At 36.7% G+C, this 24166-nt stretch overlaps 2 protein-coding genes across 10 annotated transcripts in view; one reads left to right on the top strand and one right to left on the bottom strand.

The window, feature by feature from the left end:
* The window catches only part of STPG2 (sperm tail PG-rich repeat containing 2), a 601931-nt gene that overhangs the window by 399810 nt on the left and 177955 nt on the right, over positions 1 to 24166 (top strand). The window lies entirely within an intron of this gene.
* LOC145547098 (uncharacterized) overlaps positions 15609 to 24166 on the bottom strand; it is a 745699-nt gene continuing 737141 nt past the window's right edge. For all 4 annotated transcript variants that reach the window (XR_014083532.1, XM_081595830.1, XM_081595851.1 and 1 more), the window contains one exon: positions 15609 to 16592. Coding sequence is in view for 3 of the 4 variants with exons in the window: in XM_081595830.1 (XP_081451956.1) it covers positions 16383 to 16592 (210 nt within the window). In the remaining variant the exon portion in view is untranslated. The remainder of the gene's footprint in view (positions 16593 to 24166) is intronic.

Below are 24166 nucleotides of genomic sequence, written 5' to 3'. Positions count from 1 at the left end.
AGATAATTATTAATTTATTTCACAACAAGTCAATTAATGTCAGGGAAGATTGATTCATTGTTGGATTAACAGTTTGATATTGTCTATGGATTAATGGGCACATCAGCTTCACATAGCACTTTCCAGAGTTTGTGTGCTTTCATTAATCATATTTCACTTATAAAGTATCCTTTTGTTATGGTCCTGTTAATGATTATTTTCATCCTGTTTATTTGGCAAACCTGATTTCTTTCATTCTGTTACTCTTGTCATGTTTTAAATGTTGCTGCTACTCTCAGATATTACAGGTGAAATTATTTTGCAGCCAAATAGAGTTCTATTCTTTTCAAAACTACTGTTCCTTGTAACCCTTCCTCTGTTTGATTCATTCAACCATTATTCATGGGATATATACTTGGTGCAAATTAATGTGCTCATGAATTCACTGAACTGGCTTATATCACTACTGAATTTTTTTTTTTCACTGACATTCTTGAAATGTGTATGTTGGAACCAAGCCACTCATTCCTATTGTTTTTATATTTTTTTGCTTCTCAAGGACTCCACACTTCTCTGTTGAATTTTCTATAGCGTGTGTTTTTTCTATAGTGTGTTTCTTTTTTTTTTTAATCTGCTTTCTTTTTTTATCTCAACATTTATTAGCAGTATGTTCAACTGGCAAAATGGTAAAAACAACAATAAAAAAGCCTTTTTGCATTATTAATGAGTCATCATTGTATGGGCCCTTTGCTGAGATTTAGTACTAATGCTGCCTTCATAAAGTAGTTTGCCTTCTTACATAAAATCTGCAGTTGAAAATAATTATTCTGTTCTTTCTATAGCACATGTTACTGATGGGTTTAAAGTGTATTATTATTACTACCATTTTGACCTTCTCAGTCTTAATTTATTTTTCTAATTCATTTGCACCCTATTCAATTTAAGTTGGTTAGTGCACTGAATTAACTTTTATATATAAATGTGAGGGATCAAAGGCAGATAACATTAGATATTTAAAGATTTGTGCTCAATCATGTCCAACTCTGCAGTCCTATAGACTGCAGCCCCCAGGCTCCTCTGTCCATGTAACTTTTCAGGCAAGAATACTGGAGCAGGATGCCATTTCCTACTCCAGGGAATCTTCCTAACCCGAGGATCAAACTCGTGTCTCTTCCATCTCCTGCATTGGCAGGCAGATTCTTTACCACTATGCCACCTGGGTAGCCCCATATTTAAATATATAAATGGCTAATCAGATCCAAAATATTTCTAGTCTTTGCTTTGAAAGAGTGGTATGAGATTTCTATAAGAAATGATGAACAGTTGGAGTTGCTACCCATTAAAATGGAATACAAATTGTATTTTTCAGCAAAAAATTAATCTAGATACAATTTGACCATGAGTGAGAATATTGTAATTGCACCATTATTTTATGTACTGAGAACAAAAAATATACTACCAGTTTAACTATAATCTTTAAATGATTTGTTGAGTGAGGAATTTCGATTATCCAATCAAAACCCTAGGGATAAGAGTCAAGTTCATATATGTACACACAGTAACAACTGAATTCAGTTGTCTAACAGTTATTTTAAGATAAATCCATATTTCAGAGATATTAAAATGTGAAGAATATGTTTCTTAGAAGTGATAACATACAGTAATTCATATGAAGTACTAAATTCAGTACCTGACACAAATATTTAATAAAATATTAGAGTAGTATTATTGAAAAATAAAAAGCACAAGTTGGATGTATATTTGATTTTCCTCTCACTGTAAACTTTAGTTTGGTATGTATGTGAAAAATCTAGGTTTGTCAACCAGAACCACGTAGTTTAAGTTATTCACTCTGGCATAGTTTTGTTTTTGAGTTGCTAAGATGGTTGGTAGAAAATAGACGCATGCATGCCATTTGTCATCCAGCTTATAAAGGAGATTTTAAATTGTCTTGTTAAACCTCTACAGGTTCAATATCTTATTGATAGTCCTGCCAAAATCAGGGCAATATCCCTTAATACAAAGTCCTCAAAGAATAGCATTTTCCTGAGTATACTACAGACTGTGTAGAAAACAAAATTGATGTATGTATAAATAACTCTGTCCTTTCAACATTTTGTTATGAAATATAAAAAAGGAAAGCCATTTTAAAAACATTTGGCTAATTACAGAATGTCTGTCAGTATATGTCTATGAAAAAACCCTTCAAGATGCTTTATATTATACTCTATTTGCTATCCTACATAAAGTTTCAAAAATGCACAACTCTCTTCAGTTCAGTACATTAATTTAGCTCAAGTAGGTTAACATCCTAGTTTAAATAAATGTGTTAGCAGATAAAAGTTACCTTCTAATTTCATTTTTATAAAAATTTTGCTGCACTAGATGCCATACTAAAATAAAATACTTTTTTATGTTTTTAGAATTCTGAACTGAACAGGCCTATGCAATGAATCTCTAAGGGATGAAACTTTAACCCCTACAATACCCCATACTGTGTGCATGTAGAGACAAAGGGAATGATCTTTCTTTTTGTAAAGATACCAGCACTATGGTATCTTTGGCCCCACACTAATGACTTCATTTAATCTTGTCTCCTAATGACTCTATCTCCAAATATAATCATATTAGGAATTCAGTTCAGTTCAGTTCAGTCCTCAAGCGAAGACTCTGTAAGGCACAAGGCACTTTCGGAGTCCTTAGAAAAAGCAAAACAGCAGAACTGGAAGGAGTCAAGGAAGACTTCTTGGAATGGTTGACAGCTCATACATAAGTGTTTAGCCTGGAAATTATGCATGTGTGTGTAGGAGGTTGCGTTTTGTGTACTGATGAGAGGATAGGGTAACATTCTTCCAGCCAGAGAAACAGTATAAGGGAGGGTCCTGAAGGTGAGAAAGAGTATGAGAAGCATGTCAAAATCTCATCTTCTTCCTGTCAGCCCTCAAGCGAAAGCATATAATTGTCCTCCAGTGACTATCACATCATGTATAAATTCTTCAAAATTACAAAATCCTCTATGATCTTAAGAGCTATGTAGAAATAGCATTTTATTTTGTTTGCAAGTTAGCATGCCACAGTTCATGGATGCTGGCAAAAGTACAAGACACCTGGCACAGGGATATAGACCTTTTATTAATTGAAGCAGTAGCAGTAGCATGGGTATCAGCGATCAGCATTTGCAACATTTCCCTTAGGCCCAATTTGTTTTGGGTGGTATGAAGAGGTTCAGGTGATGCCTGAACATACAGTGTGTTGCCTTACATGGGAGAAATATCAAATTTAGGACATTTGAATATTTTATAAGGCACCGTAAGCTTGCCTGAACTTTGCACAAGGAGGCATTATCTTTATTACACTGAATAGTCAACAGACTCACCCTTAGCTCCAGAAGGATATACTATCTTTCAAGACTGTTCACTGTATAAACATCCTTGGAAATTTAGTTAAAACAAAAACAGTCAGTGCTTCTCCTGATAAGAAATGCAAAGGACCCATAGAGAATTGTTTCTCAACTATTTTAAGGCCTTCTATAACTTTGCTTTTTCTGAATATGAAGTTTTACTTCTTTTTATTTTTCAGAGTATTCCATTTTGACTCAGTTTCCCTGTCTAGAAAAACCCTAGCCTTTCCTCCTTTGCTTAACTATAAACTCCTAAATTGAGACAGGTCCAAACAAAGCTCCCCTTGCCTGTATCAAGAACTATTCAGATTCTTAGATTTTTCCATACCTGCTGGGTAACATGCTAGCCCATTGTTGTTGTTGCTAATCAGCCACTAAGTCGTGTCCAACTCTTTGCGACCCCATGGACTGCAGCACACCAGGCTTCCTGGTCCTTCCTTATCTCCTGGAATTTGCTGAAACTCATGTCCAGTGAGTCAGTGATGCTATCCAACCATTTCATCCTCTGTTGCCCCCTTCTCCTCCTATTCTCCATCTTTGCCAGCATCAGAGTTCTTTCCAATGAGTCAGGTCTTCCCATCAGGTGGCCAAAGTATTAGAGCTTCAGCTTCAGCATCAGGCTCTCCAGTGAATATTCAGGATTGATTTCCTTTAGGATTGACTGGTTTGATCTCTTTGCTGTCCAAGGGACTCTCAAGAGACTTCTCTAGCACCACAGTTAGAAAGCACCAATTCTTTGGTGCTCAGTCTTCTTTCATTACAGCTCTCACATCTGTACACAACTGGGAAAATCATAGCTTTGAATTTATAGAACTTTGTTGGCAAAGTGATGTCTTTGCTTTTTGATATGCTGTCTAGGTTTGTCATAGCTTTCCTTCCAAGGAAGAAATGTTACTATCCTGTTACTGTATCATGAATGCCAGCGAGACATGAGACTCATGGGTCAGCAACAAAGGACTTTATCACTCACAGCAAAAGCAGTCGCTAGAGATTCATGTTTGTTTTTGCCAGTTCTATGCTCATGAAGACAGGTTTGCTGAATTTAGCATAACTATATATGTATATATAGTTAAATTTGAATTTTAGTTTTTTATCATCATATATATGTGTCATTAGTAGACAATGGCACCCCACTCCAGTACTCTTGCCAGGAAAATCCCATGGATGGAGGAGCCTGGTAGGCTGCAGTCCATGGGGTCCCGAAGAGTCGGACACGACTGAGCGACTTCACTTTCACTTTTCACTTTCATGCATTGGAGAAGGAAATGGCAACCCACTCCAGTATTCTTGCCTGGAGAATCCCAGGGACGGGGGAGCCTGGTGGGCTGCTGTCTATGGGTCGCACAGAGTCGGACACGACTGAAGCGACTTAGCAGCAGCAGCAGCAGTATTTGAAACACACATGAAAAAAGCCCATTGTTTATCCAAAATTCAGATTTAACTAGGTGTCCTGTATTTTGTCTGGCACCTGTGCATGGGTCACAGAGGGCCCATGATGGGTGCCTGCACATATTGTGGGCTATGTTACAGATCAGAGGAGAGAGAACCACCACCTGGGAGATTTATTGCTTTCATAGCAAGTAGAAATAAGGCTGTTCTTTGGGAAGAGATGTTACTTTATCCCACCATGCTGCTCACTGGAAACAAACAAATATCCCTGGAAAATGGAATGGATTAGGGAAAGAGTGATCAGGACTTTACATCCTTCGCTACACAGAGAGAATGTACAGGAGTCCTCAGGGGTCACTGTAGACTATCTCCAACATTCTGAGTCATATAATTTAACCTAACCTTAATTCCTATCTGAAAGACTATACTTGAATATGACACTATAACTTTTGAATCTTTAGTATTTTTAGTTCAACCTAACTTCATCTTTTAACTTGTTCTATAATCTTAGTAAGGCCAGAGAACATGTCCTACTTTTTCTTTCTTTTTTTAAAAAATATTTCACAGTATTTTTATAATGTCTTATACATAGATACTGCTTAACAAAATCTTTTCAGATAATTAATGCCTTTGGGATTGTTAGCTATTACTTTTTAGGGATAATGGTAAAAAAAGAATAAATTCCTTGGGAAGATATTTATCTGATCTATTTGGATATTTGGAGGAAGCTTTTGCTTTTAGCCAGGAGCATGGCAGCCCACTCCAGTGTTCTTGCCTGGAGAAGTCCACGGACAGAGGAGCCTGGCAGGCTACAGTCCATAGGGTCACACAGAGTCAGACATGACTGAGTGACTAACACTTTACTTTTACTTTTTTTTTTTTTACTAATAATGTCTTGATCTATGCTCTATAATAGCTAACAAATTTCCCTTTTGTTCTCTTCTGTTCCTAATTATCTAATATCTTCTTATGTTATTTTTTAAATATACCAGCATGTGCAAATGAGTAAGCCTCCTTATGTTTAAGGTTGGATAGCTTTATGAAGTTTGGTGGGTTACCATACTGTTAAAGCCTCTAGATAGAATTTTAAACAGGTGTCCAGAGTCTGCCTCTCTGTATTTCCTTATGAACAAAATGAAAGGGTTTTGAATTTGAGTTTTGAGATAACCAGATGCTATAACTATCAAATACACTTGGAAGCACACACACACACACACACACACTTTCATTTTTTTCCTTCTCCCACCCATTGACTACTATTTGAACAGCTATAGCAGTGAGGTGAGGCTGTTCTTTATGTAAAAACATTTTCACCAGTCTTCAGTACCTACTTTGTCATTCCCAGTAGAAGAGATATGTGTACTTTTGGGGTAGGTGAGAAGGAGCATCTGTGATCAGGGGAAAAATAAGAAAGTGGAAACAAATGGCTCCCTGATTAAGTCCTGTGTCAAGTTGATGTCATCAGTTTTGAGCTGATTATTGTAAATAACTTAAGAATGAATTGTTGATCTATGTTCTATGTCTCTTATATAAATGAAAATAGAAATTTAGGTACCACTTACATCTACCAACACTCTTGATGGGTGTGAAGTAATAACTCATAATAAGAAAAGCCTTACTAGTAACTCATGGCATTGCTGCTGTTCCACTTACCTAACAATAAATGAGAATATAAAATACACAGTAAAACAGCCACCACAGCATGAGTTCTCAAATTGATTCTAGCAATAAAGCTCCTTACGGTGAATGCAAACCCTTGATTAACAAGAAAACAGCATCCTATTGAAAAACACAGAGCATCCTATAATCTTGTGCTTATACTCTTGTCACCCATTTAGATATTACAATTTTATCCATGAGCTGTTCTTGGAATGAGCTGGTACCCTGAAAGAACTCATTTATTCAAGGTTTCTCCTACCCTGATATAGTTTACATTCTTAATGAGTTGCAACGGCTTTGTATCTATTTATATTATCCTTTGCTATGGATCAAAATACCCAAATGTTTAATGGCTTAAAACAAAATTCTTTTATCTCTCATGATTCTGTGGGTTCAGCTGGGCACTTCTCCATTGGAGTTTCCCATTGGCTGTGATAAGATGTGAGCTGGAGCATCATGTGAAGACCTGACTGAGCTGGATGTCCATGAAGGATCTCTCATGATTGGAAGTGGATGCTGGCTTCTCACAGCATAACTCTTTCCCCAGAGGGAGTTTCCCAAAAAGAAGCATTCTAAGAGACCCAGGCAGGGGACTGCAGGCTTCCTATGACCTAGCTCCGGAAGTCCCAAGTTATCCCTTCTGCCACATTCTGTTGGTCAGGCAAGTCACAAAAGCCCCTGAGGTTCAAGAGCAGGGGAATTAGACTCCAACTCTGGATGGAGGAACAGCTAGGTCAGACTACAGAAGAACAGCCTGGATGCTCTTTGGAAAATATATTTGCCTGCAGTTCCTTTAATCACCTTAGTAAGCAAGTCTGGATTTTTATACTAAAGATTACTTGCTAGCAATATTAATTAGACAAAACTGAATGATAATAGAGACCTATCTAACCACCATTCTTATAAACCATGATGTAGTATTTGCATAATTTAATATAGATTTCCACAATTTCGAGCTTGCATGTCTCTCTCTCTCTGTTACCCTAGTACTCTTTGATAATATTATCTGGTCTACATCCACTGCTGGTATCAACTCACATTTCTCCTTTCCTATGCGGACTTGCTAGTTTATCATTTTCTCTAACACTTAAAGGGATTTGCATGGCTGAGAATGGAAGGGAATAGTCTGTGTATCTTGTTATTACTACTGATATGGTATATCCTGACTCTGGTTCTCCAGTTAGTAAGAAAAAAGGAGAGTAAGTGCAAAAAGAGATTTTGGTGAGGGGGGAGTTATCTCTGCTTTATCCCTAATCTCCATCAAACCTACTAAAGTCATATAATTTAAACATATAATTAAAATAAAATGAAAAGTTTGCAATACAAAAGAAATTTCCAGAAAGGTACTTGTGCGATTTCTCCAAAATGCTAGTCCCTTTTAAGAATTATAGAGATGTCACTGGTTCTAATTCCTAAACTTAAATTGGCCATAAGAATAAATATTTGGAAATAATACTCTCAGATTTCTAGCCTGAGACCTCGTGTTTTTCATATGAGATCAAAAGTTAGAAAATTAAATCAGATTTGTAAATCAATTATTACATATGTACTTTGATTTTCTTATCCCAGAAATAAGATGATACGTTTTCCTGTATTTTATTTATTAATTTGTGTACCTATTTAATGCTAGGTATTGGGGCTACAGCTTTCAACAAAATAGGCAAAAATTCTTTCCTTCATGAGCCTTATGTTCTAAAAGAAGGGTTTAACTTGACAGATATATATTTAAGTTTTTATAATAGATATATATTTAAGTTTATATATGTATTTGTTAGATATAAATATTTAAGATTTGTTGTTTGGTTGCTAAGTCATGTCTTATTCTTTTATGACCTCACATACTGTAGCCTGCCAGACCCCTCTGTCCATGGGATTTTCCAGGCAAGAATACTGGAGTGGGTTGTCTTTTCCTTCTCTATAAGTTAAGATAATGTATATATTTTATGTAAATAGTCCTGTTCTTCACTTTCTGTTACAATGTGAACATGAAATGGTTTGTCTAGTAAGGTCTATAAACCAAAATTAAAATAATACCAAAATTTTTATTAAGCTGAGAAAATTTGATAGAATTTATTAATTGTATTTATAATGTTTTCAGGCTTCAGATGTTTAAAATAGTATGTATCACTCTTCCTGCAAATAAGATCACTCTTACCTTTTGCTCATTTGATAATTAGTAAGTCTTCAAAGGATGCACATTTAAATTGGCGTTAGCTGGGCAAGCTTTTGCAAAGAAATAATTCTCTAAAGTAACTTCTGTTATTGTGCAAACTTAATGTCTTTTTTTTTTTTTGAGAGAGAAAGAGAATTTAGTGGTAACACCTATTTAAGCCTAAGTTAGCTAATTTTATTCCCCAAGCCATGCTTATATCACTACTAGTGTTTTTGACAAAACACCAAATTAAATAAATCAGTCTTCATGAAGTCTGTGCTCAGGAATAAATGGAGTAGAAACAAATCAATAATGCCAAAGAGAAAAAGACACTAGCAATAACAAAATAAAATGATTTTCTAGTGTTCAGGAGAATGTTATAAGCAATGGAAAGGAGACTTAAAAGTATGGTTCTAAATATTTATTTTGCTAGATATGTGGAAAACTGTTTTATTTCTGAAAATTCGTAATAGATAGTAAATACTCTAGTGCCATTTTACCTGTGAAAATGCAGCTACAAAAAATCAGAGCCTTAGTAAGAAGAGAGAATAAAAAGTTAGAAAAGTATTAGTCCCATTCCTTTTCTTGCTAAGTAAGTTACATCAGTTAATATTTCTTTTTCTTTCTGACCTCACTAAAAGGGTATAGGAAATAGTATTCAATTTTACCAGAAGCAAAGCATTTTAATAACCCAAAGTATAAAAGTAATATGCATGAGTCCAGACTGACATAAATCAGCGATTGAATAAACGAGGAAGAAGTGACAAATCTTCCTTAAAAGTTTTAAATAATTTATGTACTCCCCACTTCAAGAGGTAAAGAGGTAATCCTTCTTTACCCCACTCCCCAGACTTATTTGAGTGTTGGCTGGACTTAGTGACTCACTTCCAAAGAGTAAAGTATAGAAAGGGAACAAATAGTGACTTTATAGTGCAGAAATCTGGAAAAAACTACCTTAACCAAATGATCAAGGTTAGTGTGGTAAATCATTTTAATATCATGATACTTTTGAACTGTGGTATTGTAGAAGCCTCTTGAGAGTCCTTTGGACTGCAAGGAGATCCAACCAGTCCATCCTAAAGGAAATTAGTCCTGAATATTAGTTGGAAGGACTGATGCTGAAGCTGGAACTCCAATACTCTGGCCACCTGATGCAAACTGACTCACTAGAAAAGACCCTGATGCTGGGAAAGATTGAAGGTGGGAGAAGAAGGGGATGACAGAGGATGAGATGGTTGGATGGCATCAACAGCTCAATGGACATGAGTTTGAGTAAACTCCAGGAGTTAGTGATGGACAGGCAGGCCTGGTGTGCTACAGTCCATGGGGTCGCAAAGAGTCGGACGCAACTGAGCGGCTGAACGGACTGACTGACTTTCTAATATGGTGTGATGAGAAGGGCATTTCACCTTTTTAGTATTCTTCCCCCAAACCCATTACCCAAGTCTGATCATGAGAACAATGTCACAAAATCACATACTGAAGGACATTCTATAAAATACTTGAATGGTACTTTTCACAGTAGTGAAAGTGAAGAAAACCAAGTGTTTATGAACAACTGATTACTGTTACTTCGGAGTTTTTATTCCTTCCTCCCATTATTTTTTGTTTCCTGTCTTATTTGGATCTATTTGCATCTATTTAAAAAAAATTTTAATCTGTTCACATGCAATATTATATTAGTTTCAGGTATTCTATGTAATTATTTGACATTTGCATACATTATGAAATGATCACCACAGTAAGTCTAGTAACCATTTGTCCTCATACAAAGTTATTACAGTGTTATTGAATGTATTCCTTATGTTGTGTATTGTGTTCCTTATGACCTTATTACATAACTGGAGGTGCTGTACCTCTTAATCCCTTTCACCTATTTCGCCCACCTACTCCCTCCAACCTGTGCACCTCTCTTCTTGACTAGTGGTATTTGGGAAAGATGGTATGGCAGATTTCATTTGTGTTGATTAAAATTTGTTCACTTCACCTGGGCACACCCAGGTTATATTCCCCAGCCTCTCCGGTAAATAGCTGGGGCCCCACATCTGACTTCTGGCTAATGCAGTGTGGTAGGAGGTAACAGAATGCCACTTTCAGACCAGGACCATAAAAACTTCCCCACATGGTCATCGTTCCCTATAAAGTGTCTGAAGCGAGAGGGCACCAGAGGTTCAGAACTGTGTGCTTCCTCAGTGCGCCTGAATTTGAAAACTACTGCCAATGGCCTAAGTGTTTACAAGATTCTTTACACATACTGATAAATTATTTTCTAGAATGACTGTATCAGTTAAACTCAGGTCAACAGAAAATGAATTGTTCTGTTTCACAAAATCTTCATTGTTATTGAAAATTCTGTTTTTCTTTTTTTTTGTCATTTTTAAAGGCAAGGAAAATGTGTCTTGTTATAGTCTATTTAATTTGGTAAATAATGATATTCTTACCAGTTCTCCTTTTTTTGTATGTGTAAAGTGTCTCAGTTCAGTTCAGTTCAGTTGCTCAGTCGTGTACGACTCTTTGCAACCCCATGAACCACAGCATGCCAGGCCTCCCTGTCCATCACCAGCTCCTGGGGTTTACCCAAACTCATGTCCACTGAGTCAGTGATGCCATCCAGCCATCTCATCCTCTGTCGTCCCCTTCTCCTCCTGCCCCCAATCCTTCCCAGCATCAGGATCTTTTCCAATGAGTCAACTCTTCACATGAGGTGGCCAAAGTATTGGAGTTTCAGCTTCAACATCAGTCCTTCCAATGAACACCTAGGACTGATCTCCTTTAGGATGGACTGGTTGGATCTCCTTGCAGTCCAGGGGACTCTCAAGAGTCTTCTCCAACACCACAGTTCAAAAGCATCAATTCTTTGGTGCCCAGCTTTCTTCATGGTCCAACTCTCACATCCATACATGACTACTGGAAAAGCCATAGCCTTGACTACACAAACCTTTGTTGGCAAAGTAATGTCTCTGCTTTTCAATATGCTATCTGCTGCTGCTGCTGCTGCTAAGTCGCGTCAGTCGTGTCCGACTCTGTGCGATCCCATAGACGGCAGCCCACCAGGCTCCCCCATCCCTGGGATTCTCCAGGCAAGAGTACTGGAGTGGGTTGCCATTTCCTTCTCCAGTGCATGAAAGGGAAAAGTGAAAGTGAAGTCGCTCGGTCCTGTCCGACTCTTAGCGACCCCATGGACTGTAGCCTACCAGGCTCCTCCATCCATGGGATTTTCCAGGCAAGAGTACTGGAGTGGGGTGCCATTGCCTTCTCCGCTTCCAAGGAGTAAGTGTCTTTTAATATCATGGCTTCAGTCACCATCTGCAGTGATTTTGGAGCCCAAAAAATAAAGTCTGTCACTGTTTCCACTGTTTCCCCATCTATTTCCCATGAAGTGATGGGACCAGATGCCAAGATCTAAGTTTTCTGAATGTTGAGCTTTAAGCCAACTTTTGTACTCTCCTTTTTCACTTTCATCAAGAGGCTTTTTAGTTCTTCTTCACTTTCTGCCATAAGGGTGGTGTCATCTGCATATCTGAGGTTATTGATATTTCTCCCAGCAATCTTGATTCCATCTTTGCTTCTTCCAGCCCAGCGTTTTTCATGATGTACTCTCCATATTAATTATTAATGCACAAGTTAGTTGTGCATTAATGCCGTTTTTCAATTGGTGCATCTTATGGTTATTCTTTTCTTGATTTTAAAGACCTTTAGATATATTAAGCATGCTTTACCATTTCCTGTAATATATTTTGAAAATATTTGATCATAACTTATTTGCATATCATGTTGGTTTGTACTAATGGTGTACATATATGTTCACTATATGGTGTACATTCACTCTTATTTTGAAGTGCTTCCTATGCTTTTGTTCTTACAACGAATATAACCTGAAATTCAATACATACTCTTTTATGCTTTGTTTTTAATATTATTCATATTTTACACTTAACCCATCTTAAATTTACCTTGTTTTCTAGTGTAAAACTTAACCTTCTTTTTGATAATAAATAACAGTCTCATAACTATTGACTAATTCTTTCCTCTAAATTAAAATAGCAGCTTCATCATATACTGTGTTACATCTATGTATTCTATGTTTTGAAATCTGTTTTTACATTATTATTTTTGACCTATTATTTCCTGCAGATTCTATTTCATTCCAATCATTGTTTTTATGATTTCGTTTTGCCAAATGTTACATTTTGCAATCGATTTAACTAAAAACATGGCTTTCCATTTTTGACCTAATTATTTAATACACTTTCTAATATTATGTCAAAACTTTAATATTGGGATAAACCAAACTTGCCCTTTGTACCATCTTTTATTATAAAAGTCTAGTTTTTGTTTACTGGGGCTTCCTATGTGGCACTAGTGGTAAAAATTCTGCCTGCTAATGCAGGAGACATAAGAAATGTGGATTCAATCTCTTGGTTGGGAATATCTCCTAGAGGAGGAAATGGCATCCTGCTCCAGTATTCTTGCCTGGAGAATCCCAAGGACAGAGAAGCCTGGTGGTCTGAAGTCCATGGGGTTGCAAAGAGTTGGACATGACTGAGCATCTGAGAACAGTTATTGTTTACTAGCATTTGTTTTCTTAATTTAGCACCTTTGTTTATAGACGAGTTTTATCTATTTTTATGTGTATGCATGTATATGTGTATTATTATCATCAGGTTTTTATATCATGGTTATACAAATGAAGAAATTTGAAGTGCCCTGCCTTTTTGTTCTGTGCTTTGGACCTGTGGTCTCTCTGCAGACTAACTGTAAGCTCTGTGGAGATGATGGCCATGATTTTCTCGCCCACTACTTTATTCCTAGTGTCCCGTAGCCTATCAGCATGTGATGGGTACCACAGGATGCATCAGTTTACTCAGCTTGTACTTATCTGTTACTTGAAAGATTAAAGTTTCATGGTTAAATTCTTCTGCGTCAGTGTCCTTTAAAATTAGGAATTCTATGACAGTTTAAAAAATTCCTTCATTTAAATTCTGATTTTTGAATGTCTTAGTATAGAATTATAAATAATATTATCATATAAATGTAAAAACAGCTCACCTGTTTGATTTCTAAAATTTACCTTTTTTTGACTTATACTCCATATTATTAAAGAAGAATATTTGTATTTGTACAACCTAGATGCATTGTTCCTCTTCTTTTGTATCATAATTGACATGTTATTATTTTTGTATTCACCATTTAATGAAAAGGGGGTCATACTTGCCAGTCACCAAATATATTGATTCTTCTTGCTCTACCTCACTAATACCTGGTTGCTATTAGAAACTTTCTGCTAGGTCTAAAATTAAAAGATTCTTTGCTATTTAGTCATTAATGAGCTGTGCTGGACTGGCCCTACTGCTTTTATTCCCTCATTAGCTATGTCAGTGTATAGGTAGGAATTAATTTTAGGATAGTTTGAAGGAGTTGTGAAAACTCTAGCCCAGAGGGTGTAGTCTTCCCATGGTTGTTCTTGTCTTCATCTCCCTTTGCTACTGACTTCTTTCTGGGGAGTAATTTGTTAATTCCACTCTGTTTTGTCATGGAATCTGTTGGTTATTGGATTTGTAATCCCAGTTGTGGTAATAGAGGGCAACAGAGAATGGCTTGAGTTACTTAGAAAACTGTTTCTCCTCCTTAAAACAATGACTTATTCTGCTTTATTCAGTGATGGTACCATGTCTGTGAGGTAAGAATATGCATTAACATTTGATGGGCATAATTTATTACCTTCTCCTAAATGATTCTGCTTAATGGCTCCATCTAACCTTTAGTTATTAGAAATTCCCTCTGGAGTCAAGCAGATGCCTGGCCATTTATCCTGATTTTCACTGCTTTGTGGCTTTTGTTTTCTTTCTTATTTTTTAATATCTTTCTGTGGGAAAATTGAAGAAGAAAAATTAGGACCTCCTAGCTAGCTAATATTTTAACCTAAACCTCATCAGGAAAATTTCTTTTTTTCAATTAAAGGAGATTTTCTTGGTGGTCTGTAAGTAGTCCTGTTATATATGTATATACTATATGACATAAATAATAAATATATATGTTTTGCCTGTACATTTTCAGTGATGATAAATCAAGATGGGAAAGTTTATGATCTTTAGTATAAATCCACTTAGGCACAGAGGACAACATTAATTATGAAATGAATTCAAGTTATATATATGATTAATTTAAGTATAATTTCTAGCAAGATATATTCCAAACTATATTTCTGATCTAAATTTTTAGAGGTCCCTTGATAGAAGAGAAAATTTAAAATTAATTTAGAAAAATATTGAAATGACAAGATATTATATTAATTGCACTTTGTCTAAGTCACCACAGACATTTTGCTAGATACCCATTGTGTTGAAGAGAGACCATAGGAACAGGGTATAATAATGTTCTTTCTTTCACATGCTAACTTGGTTACTTACTGATATACTCATGATACTATGATACTTACCATAGTGGATAGCACTTTGCTGTTTTTGTCTGTCTTTCACTTCTTCCATCTCTCTCATGATAACAGAGCCCCTTTTACTGAATAAATGGGAAACTTACACATGCCTGGTTAGAGTACAACAGTCCCTTGAGCAGAGTTATTGATTCGAGAATGATTAAGTGACTCAGGAGGGCTTATCAGACACTACCCTAGGAATTTCCTATCTGAAGTTTTAAGGAATATTACCTGTTTTCACTGGCTAGTAGGTAAACTTTATAAAATGCATGTGTAACTAATAAGCTTAGTGAGCACATTGTGTGGATCTTTGTCTTTTAAGATTTTCCTTTAAAATTTAATCAGGTATAATATTTCCTTGACTCAATGGACATGAGTTTGGGTGGGCTCCGGGAGTTGGTATTGGACAGCGAGGCCTGGCGTGCTGCAGCTTATGGGTTCTCAAAGAGTTGGACATGACTGAGCGACTGAACTTAACGGAACTAAATATTTCCTTGCCCCTGGCTTGAAAACTCCAGCAGGATCATGATTTTTCTGCCCACCTTTAAAAAAAAGACACAGTGCTCTACTGTAGACACTTTATCCTGAAAGAAGTCTCCAATAAAAAATGAAATATCTCATTTATTTTACCCAAGCTGTGGAATTCAGTTGGTTGCAATTATTTTCCCTCCTTCCTCCAGCTTGTACCTGCAGTGTGAACAAGGATCAGTCAGTCAGTTCAATTGCCCAATCATGTCTGACTCTGCGACTCCATGGACTACAGCACGCCAGGCTTCCCTGTCCATCACCAACTCCCAGAGCTTGCTCAGACTCATGTCCATTGAGTCAGTGATGCCATCCAACCATTTCATCCTCTGTCATCCCTTTCTCCTCCCGCCTTCAATCTTTCCCAGCATCAGGGTCTTTTCCGATGAGTCAGTTCTTGCAATCAGGTGGCCAGAGTATTGGAGTTTCAGCTTCAGCATCAGTCCTTCCAGTGAATATTCAGGACTGATTTCCTTTAGGATTGATTGGTTTGATCTCCTTGCAGTCCAAGGGACTCTCAAGAGTCTTTTCGAATGCCACAATTCAAAAGCATCAATTCTTCGGCACTCAGCTTTCTGTATAGTCCAACACTCCCATCCATACATGACTACTGGAAAAACCATAGCTTTGACTGGACCGACCTTTGTTGGCAAAGTAGTATCTCTGCTTTTTTATATTCTGTCTAGATTTGTCATACCTTTTCTTCCAAGGATCAAGTGTCTTTTTATTTCATGGCTACAGTCACCATCTGCAGTGATTTTGGAGCCCCCCAAAATAAAGTCTCTCACTGTTTCCATTGTTTACCATCTATTTGCCATGAAGAGATGGGAACAGATGCCATAAACTTAGTTTTTTTGAATCTTGAGTTTTAAGCCAGCTCTTTCACTCTCCTCTTTCACTTTCATCAAGAGGTTCTTCAGTTCCTCTTCACTTTCTGCCATAAGAGTGGTGTCATCTGCGTATCTGAGGTTATTGGTATTTCTCCCAGCAATCTTGATTCCAGCTAGTGCTTCACCCAGCCCGGCATTTCTCATGATGTACTCTGCATATAAGGCCTATAAAGATAATACAATCATTGGGATCTAGTAGGAAAATAGGTTCAGTTCAGTACAGTTCAGTTGCTCAGTCATGTCTGACTCTTTGAGACCCCATGGACTGCAGCAGACCAGGCTTCCCTGTCTATCATCAATTCCCAGAGCTTGCTCAAACTAATGTACATCGAGTTGGTGATGCCATCCAACCATCTCATCCTCTGTAGTCCCTGTCTCCTCCTGCCTTCAATCTTTCCCAGCATCAGGGTCTTTTCAAATGAGTCAGTGGCCAAAGTATTGGAGCTTCAAAGTGAAGAAGAACTAAAGAGCCTCTTGATAAAAGTGAAAGAGGAGAGTGAAAAAGTTGGCTTAAAGCTCAATGTTCAGAAAACTAAGATCATGGCATCTGGTCCCATCACTTCATGGGAAATAGATGGGAAAATAGTGGAAACAGTGTCAGCCTTTACTTTTTTGGGCTCCAAAATCACTGCTGATGGTGATTACAGCCATGAAATTAAAAAAACACTTACTCCTTGGAAGGAAGGTTATGGCCAACCTAGATAGCATATTTAAAAGCAGAGACATTACTTTGCCAACAAAAGTCCATCTAGTCAAGGCTATGGTTTTTCCAGTGGTCATGTATGGATGTGAGAGTTGGACAGTGAAGAAAGCTGAGCGCTGAAGAATTGATGCTTTTGAACTGTGGTGTTGGAGAAGACCCTTGAGAGTCCCTTGGGCTGCAAGGAGATCCAGTCAATCCATCCCAAAGGAGATCAGTCCTGGGTGTTCATTGGAAGGACTGATGTTGAAGCTGAAACTCCAATACTTTGGCCACCTCATGCGAAGAGTTGACTCATTGGAAAAGACCCTAATGCTGGGAAGGATTGGGGGCAGGAGGAGAAGGGGACGACAGAGGATGAGATGGTTGGATGGCATCACTGACTCGATGGACATGGGTTTGGGTAAATTCTGGGAGTTGGTGATGGACAGGGAGGCCTGGCGTGCTGCAATTCACGGGATCGCAAAGAGTCGGACACGACTGAGCGACTGAACTGACTGAACTGAACTGAACTCGGCATATAATTTAAATAAGCAGGATGACAATATAATATAGCCTTCATGTACTCCTTTCCCTATTTAGAACCAGTCTGTTGTTCCATGTCTGGTTCTGACTGTTGCTTTTTGACCTGCATACAGATTTCTCAGGAGGCAGTAAAGTGGTTTGGTATTCCCATCTCTATAAGAATGTTCCACAGTTTGTTGTGATCTACACAGTCAAAGGCTTTGGTGTAATTAATAAAGCAGAAATAGATTTTTTTCTGGAATTCTCTTGCTTTTTCAATGACCCAATGGATGTTGGCAATTTGATCTCTTGTTCCTTTGCCTTTTCTAAATCCAGCTTGAACATCTGTAAGTTCTCAGTTCACATACTATTGATGCCTGGCTTGGAGAATTTTGAGCATTACTTTGGTAGTGTGTGAGATGAGTGCAATTGTGTGGTAGTTTGAACATTCTTTGGCATTGCCTTTCTTTGGGATTGGAATGAAAACTGACTTTTTCCAGTCCTGTGGCCACTGCTGAGTTTTCCAAATTTGCTGGCATATTGAGTGCAGCACTTTCACAGCATCATCTTTTAGAATTTGAAATAGAATGAAAACTGACTTTTTCCAGTCCTGTGGCCACTGCTGAGTTTTCCAAATTTGCTGGCATATTGAGTGCAGCACTTTCACAGCATCATCTTTTAGAATTTGAAATAGCTCAACTGGAACAAGAATATGTTATGGTTAGCATACATTTTCCTTTGTTTTGAGCCTTCTTTTTCTCTCTCCTGCTCTTGTGTTTTAGCTCTGGTTTTTGATCTCACAGGGATGGGAAATATGGAGAATAAGAAGAAATTGAGTTGAACAGTTCTTAACTGAACTGGAAAAGTTGCCTTCAAGCCCTCTGGGATGACAGATGCATAAAATTGAATCTTATGTACCCTTTTGTGGGGTCCTGGAGTTTCCTCTCAGACCTCTCTAGTTTTTCCATCCCAACAGACACTTATTTCTTTTGGATGGCTCATTGATTCTCCTTCTGCAGTCACTGAGTAACCCCTAAACTTTCTGCTTGATGTCCTCTTGCCTTTCTAGCGGCTCTGTTAGACCAGACTCAACACAACTTCAATCTATTTTTTTTCCCACAAACCCAGTTTTGACGAAAACTCAAGCTTTTCTAAGGCCCTCAACGTCAGGCAGTATAGGCCAATCACAGTGTCCTAAGCAGAAGTCTAATTAATGCATGGAATGCATTTCAAAACTCGAGTGCTTTTTTTAATGCCCCCTTTCTAGACTTGTTAAAATGATGCATCTTCTTCATCCCTCACAAGTGAGTCAGCTGTGAGTTAACAGCATAATGACAGATCTTCCCACTGATTTTCTTTTCTTCCCGCCACCCCCACGATGCCTTCTAGTATCCTTGATTTATGTGGTGAATACAGGAGTCATGGGAAAAGTTCTTCATCACTGCTTTTGCAAATTCCTCGTAACAACAATATAGTGTCAGAAAGAGCCCAACCACCCCCATATAATGTGGGCTCCTCAGGATACACAAACACTCACATACATGCATGCACACACACACGCACGTGTGCGCGCACGCACACACACACACACACATGCACGTGCGTGCATACACACACATACACACCTGGAAGAGGAAATGGCAACCCAGTCCAGTATTCTTGCCTGGAGAATTCCATGGACAGAGGAGCTTAGCGGGCTACAGTCCATGGGATTACAAAAAGTCAGACATGACTGAGTGACTAACACACACATACATAAGTATGTATGTATATATGAGAGAAGGAAAGAACTCTATCTATATATTCGCTCAGTTTTGATTGACTCTTTGTGATCCCATGGACTGTGGCCTGCCAGGCCCCTTTGTTTATGGAATTCTCAAGAATACTGGAGTGGGTTGCCATTTCCTTCTTCAGGGATCTTCCCAACCTAGGGATTGAACCTGGGTCTCCTGCATGGCAGGCAGATTCTTTAGTGTCTGAGCCACCAGGGAAGACTTACTATAGAAAAATATTTCAAGGTACTGGATTATATAATAACAGCAGCAGATCTAACTTTTGCTGCTGTTACTACTGCTGCTACTATTGCAGTAGTTGATACACATTTTCACAATATGTGTATCAGACTGTAGGCAAAATCAATACCTTGAAAATCTCCATGAAGTTATTCAGTGGAGATTCCTTTCTGTTGGAAGCAAAACCAGAAATATGTATAACCATTTTTTTTCTTTTTGCTATAAAGCTGCTTTCTTTTGTTCTTATTGCTTTCTTATAAAGTGGAGATGATACCGTTCTGTATCATTATTTCTGATATTAATTTTGGCCCACAAACGGCAATACTCTTGAAATTTAATTTTATAGAAGTTCCACAACAGTTTCTTATTTTTCTTAGAATTGTCTTTGTAAACAATGCTTCTGGAATTATAGGCATAACAAAAAGGATGAAACATCTAATAGAATCTAAGTACTTGAAACATATTTTCAAAGACAAAAGACAACAAGATATAAAGATTTGTAAAGATAAATTGCCACAATATTTATCTAATCATTAATTTGGATATAATATTGTATTATATATAATACAATAGTAAACTATTATTTTTAAAAATAAATTTTTCAAAAATTGCAATGCTAGAAATCAAATCAGTCAGTGGAAATCAAACATGTATTGTATTTAGTCTTTCTCATTGAAGCACATTTATAAGGTGAAAAAAACTCAGAGTTTGTATGTATCTCTGAACTTGACCTATGTAAGTTATGTTTTGTTGCCTTCTACCAATAAAATATTTTTTATACTGTCTCTATTTTGCACACAGCAAAGTTCCCTGACAGAGGGTTCCATTTATGAGATTTATAGAAAATGTATAGCCCTAGAGAGCAGGGCTCCTAAGTGCTCAATGGTTATATTCATATTCAGTAAGCAGATCAGCTAAGAAGTAAAATAAAATTTGCTTTAAAAGAAGGGTATTTAACAGTCTTTATTTAGAAAGAAGTGTCCACCTTGAAAGCATTGCTACTCATCAGAACACATACCATGGTGCAGTCACAAGTCATGCATTAAAATCCCAAATTCATAATACTATAATGCCTCATACAATGGGAGGAGCAAACATTTAAATATAGGCATCATCAACATCCTGTATTCTGGAAGGTCCTAGACCATTTCAGATCTTTCCAAAAAAGGTGAATAGGGCTGAGCTGCTGCTTGAAAGTAATTGGTCTTTCAGTTCTTATCTAGGAATGAGAATTAGATCTAAAAATTCCATAGCAGGAGATTTTATGACATATATAAAACTCCCACAATGAAATTTCCATGGCTCTGAAATAGTTTTTCAAATGATTATTTATGGAATGTTTTAGATGAGACTGATGACCTTGTGCTGGTACCTTTCTTTCTATGTGGAATTCAGTTTTCTTTTTGTAATAATACAAGTAAAATTGAAATCCCCAATTTGAATCTGATAAATGTCTGAATTAGCTGATAGGTACTGAAGCTATATAAGTTTATAAATACTGTACTTGATTATAGTACAGGGATAATGATGCTTCTATTAATTTATGCAGATTGTATTTATTTAATTTTTTTATTATCATCAGTCATTCACTGTGAAAAATTTATACAATGCTTCTGAATCATTGCTTATTTCCAAAATATTAATTTAATTGTTAACAATGAGTGACAACATCTGTCATTCAAACAAAAAGGTGCAGATCTTGGAATCATGAACTGAGTCTTAGTCCCAAGTCATGTTTTTGTGACTTTGAACAACTAGCAACATAAGCTCTTTAGGTCTGTGATATATACTTCCTAAAATGTTTCATGAGGGCATTTAAGTTGAATGAGATAGTGTATATATTTAGTGCATGTAAGCATATTCTAAGTTCCAATCTAAACACTTTCAGCACCACCAGATATTTGTGTATTGAAGTATTATATGTAGATTTTTCACTGGGTTAGAAATTTTCTTACACTATTGGAAATTCTTTATTTTGCAAAAAATGCATCAGATATAGCAGTTCACATCCCTGTGCTTCTATTAGTAGTAAAATTTTACAAGGTAATGAAATATTATAGTTCAGAGCTGGATGATTTATATCTCTGTGTATCAAGAAAGAAAGGCAGCAAATAGGTGTAATTATTGAACTAAGTAAATTGCAAATGGATACGTCATAGAGTTGAGAATAGCTCTGACAGTAGAGCTCTTCAATGAACTATTTTCAGTTACTCTAGGCAGTTAAAAGGTTAACATAGGGTCTTAGGTCAGCTGGAACAGCTTTGGTTTGTTTTTTCAAAAGTGTCAATGTATTCTAAAATTCTGCTTTTTCTTTTTTTAAGCTATAATTTTATTTACAAATAGCCTTTCACAAACACATCCAGTTAACTCTTACTTATCTTGTGGATTCAGCTCAAATCACTTCAAAGAAGCCTACTCTGACTGTTTTTAGATCCTTTTCTTGGCAACCCACTCCAGTATTCTTGCCTGGATTCTCCCAGGAGAAGAATCCTGGGGAGGAGCCTGGCTGGCTACAGTCCATGGTATTGCAAAGAGTCGGACATGACTTAGCAACTAAAACATAAAACAAAAGTATTTATACATGTTCACTGTACTAGGTTTCATCCCTATAATTCTACTTTTTTTTTTCCTTTCCTTAGAAGAGAAGGGAAAAGGAGAGGATATTTGCTGCCTGGGGCAATTCTTAAAGAATACTGTACTGATTATCTTGCCTTTGAAATGGAAAAGGGAAAGGCATATTAAATATGGTTATGCTCAGATATTTAGTTATGTTTGGGGGTAGAATGTAAGATAAATTAGAAGTAATCTTTACTTGGCAGCCAGAACTGGCTGTTAAGATATTTTAGTTCTCAAGTATTAATAAATTTGTCACCTTTAGAATGCTAAACTCTTTTTCTTTTGGATGGGTCTTAGGCCAACTAAACACGAGAATCTACCTTTGGAAGGAACCTGGCAAGACTGGGCTGTTTTCTTGGGATATCAGAAGGGAAGGAGAAAGAACTCCGAGTCTCATTCAGATAATATTTTGGCTCTCAACTGAGTCATTCTTCAAGAGGGACATCATTCAGTACATTCATCCTCATAGAGAAAGCTCAGATTATTCCTTAGAACTAGGGATAGGAAACTAAATTTTCAATGCTGCTGCATCTTTTTTTTTTCTTCTTTACCTTTCATAGCATATTTAAATGTCAATTTAGACATATATTCTTTTTTGAATTGTTGAATCCTCAATTCAATCTGCTGTGGATATGTTATAAAAGATTTTTATGTCATTTTCTTCTGGCCAGATTTCTCCCACAGACTCAGAGGACTTGCAAGATATGGGCCTATCCTTTCAGAATATGGATTACTACTTTACCATTTAGAATATGGAATTACTCTAGAGTAAAATTGAAACCAAAGATCAATATAAGAACACACTCAGATTCTCAACTTTAGGACTGGATTTTCCCTACTATGACAAAGATTTTCCCTTATAAAGTATTCAGAAATGGATAGTATCTTTTAAGATTAATTTAAAACAATTTTGAATGGTGGATATGTATATATAAAACATAAAATTCATCATCTTAACTTTTTGTGTACAATTTTATAGTGTAAAGTACATTCGTATTGTTGTGCAATATTCAAAGCTCTTTTCATCTTGCAAAACTGAAATTCAACACCCATTAAACAACAACTCACCATTCCTCCTCTCCTCAGCCCCTGGCACTCACCAATGTGCTTTCTGCCTCAGTATATTTAACCACTCAAGGTACCTCATATAAGTGGAATCATATAGTACTTGTCTTTTTATGATTGGGTTATTCACTTAACGCAGTACTCTCAAGGTTCATCCATATCATTGTATGTGTCACTATTTCCTTCTTTTTAAGGCTAAATAATATTCCATTGTTATACATATAACACATTTGATTTATCCATGTATCTATCAGTGACCCTGGGGTTGCTTCCACCTTTTGATTACTGTGAATAATACTATAAATATAAATCTCCACAAGACTCTTTGGGGTATATAGCCAGTTGTAGAATTGCTGGATCATATAGTAATCCTATTGTTAATTTTTTTAGGAACCATCATACTATTTTCCATAGTGATTACCCCACTCTATATTCCTACTAATAGTGATACTCTGATTTCTTCACATCTTTGCCAACACTTGTTATTTTTTTGAGTTTTAGTATTAGCTATCCTTTTGGGTGTATCACACTGTGGTTTTGATATGCATTTTCCTAATGATTAGTAATGTTGAACATTATTTCATGTGCTTGTTGGTCATTTGAATGTCTTCTTTGGAGAAATCTCTATTCAAGTTATTTGCCTATTTTTAAAGGATTGCTTTTTGTTGTTGAGTTATAGGAGTTCTTTATATATTCTAAATAATCTCTTATCAGATATATGATTTGCAAATATTTTCTGCCATTCCACAGGTTGCTTTTATTTTGAACAATTCATTTTTTAGATCAATTTTAGGTTCACAGCAATATTGAGGAGAAGATGCAGAGATTTCTCATATAGCCCC

Source organism: Giraffa tippelskirchi, chromosome 1, assembly GCF_054371585.1.
Source record: "Giraffa tippelskirchi isolate mGirTip1 chromosome 1, T2T-mGirTip1v1.2.pri, whole genome shotgun sequence".
Classification (NCBI taxonomy): Eukaryota; Metazoa; Chordata; class Mammalia; order Artiodactyla; family Giraffidae; genus Giraffa; species Giraffa tippelskirchi.
This window is presented reverse-complemented; position numbering and strand designations above follow the sequence as displayed.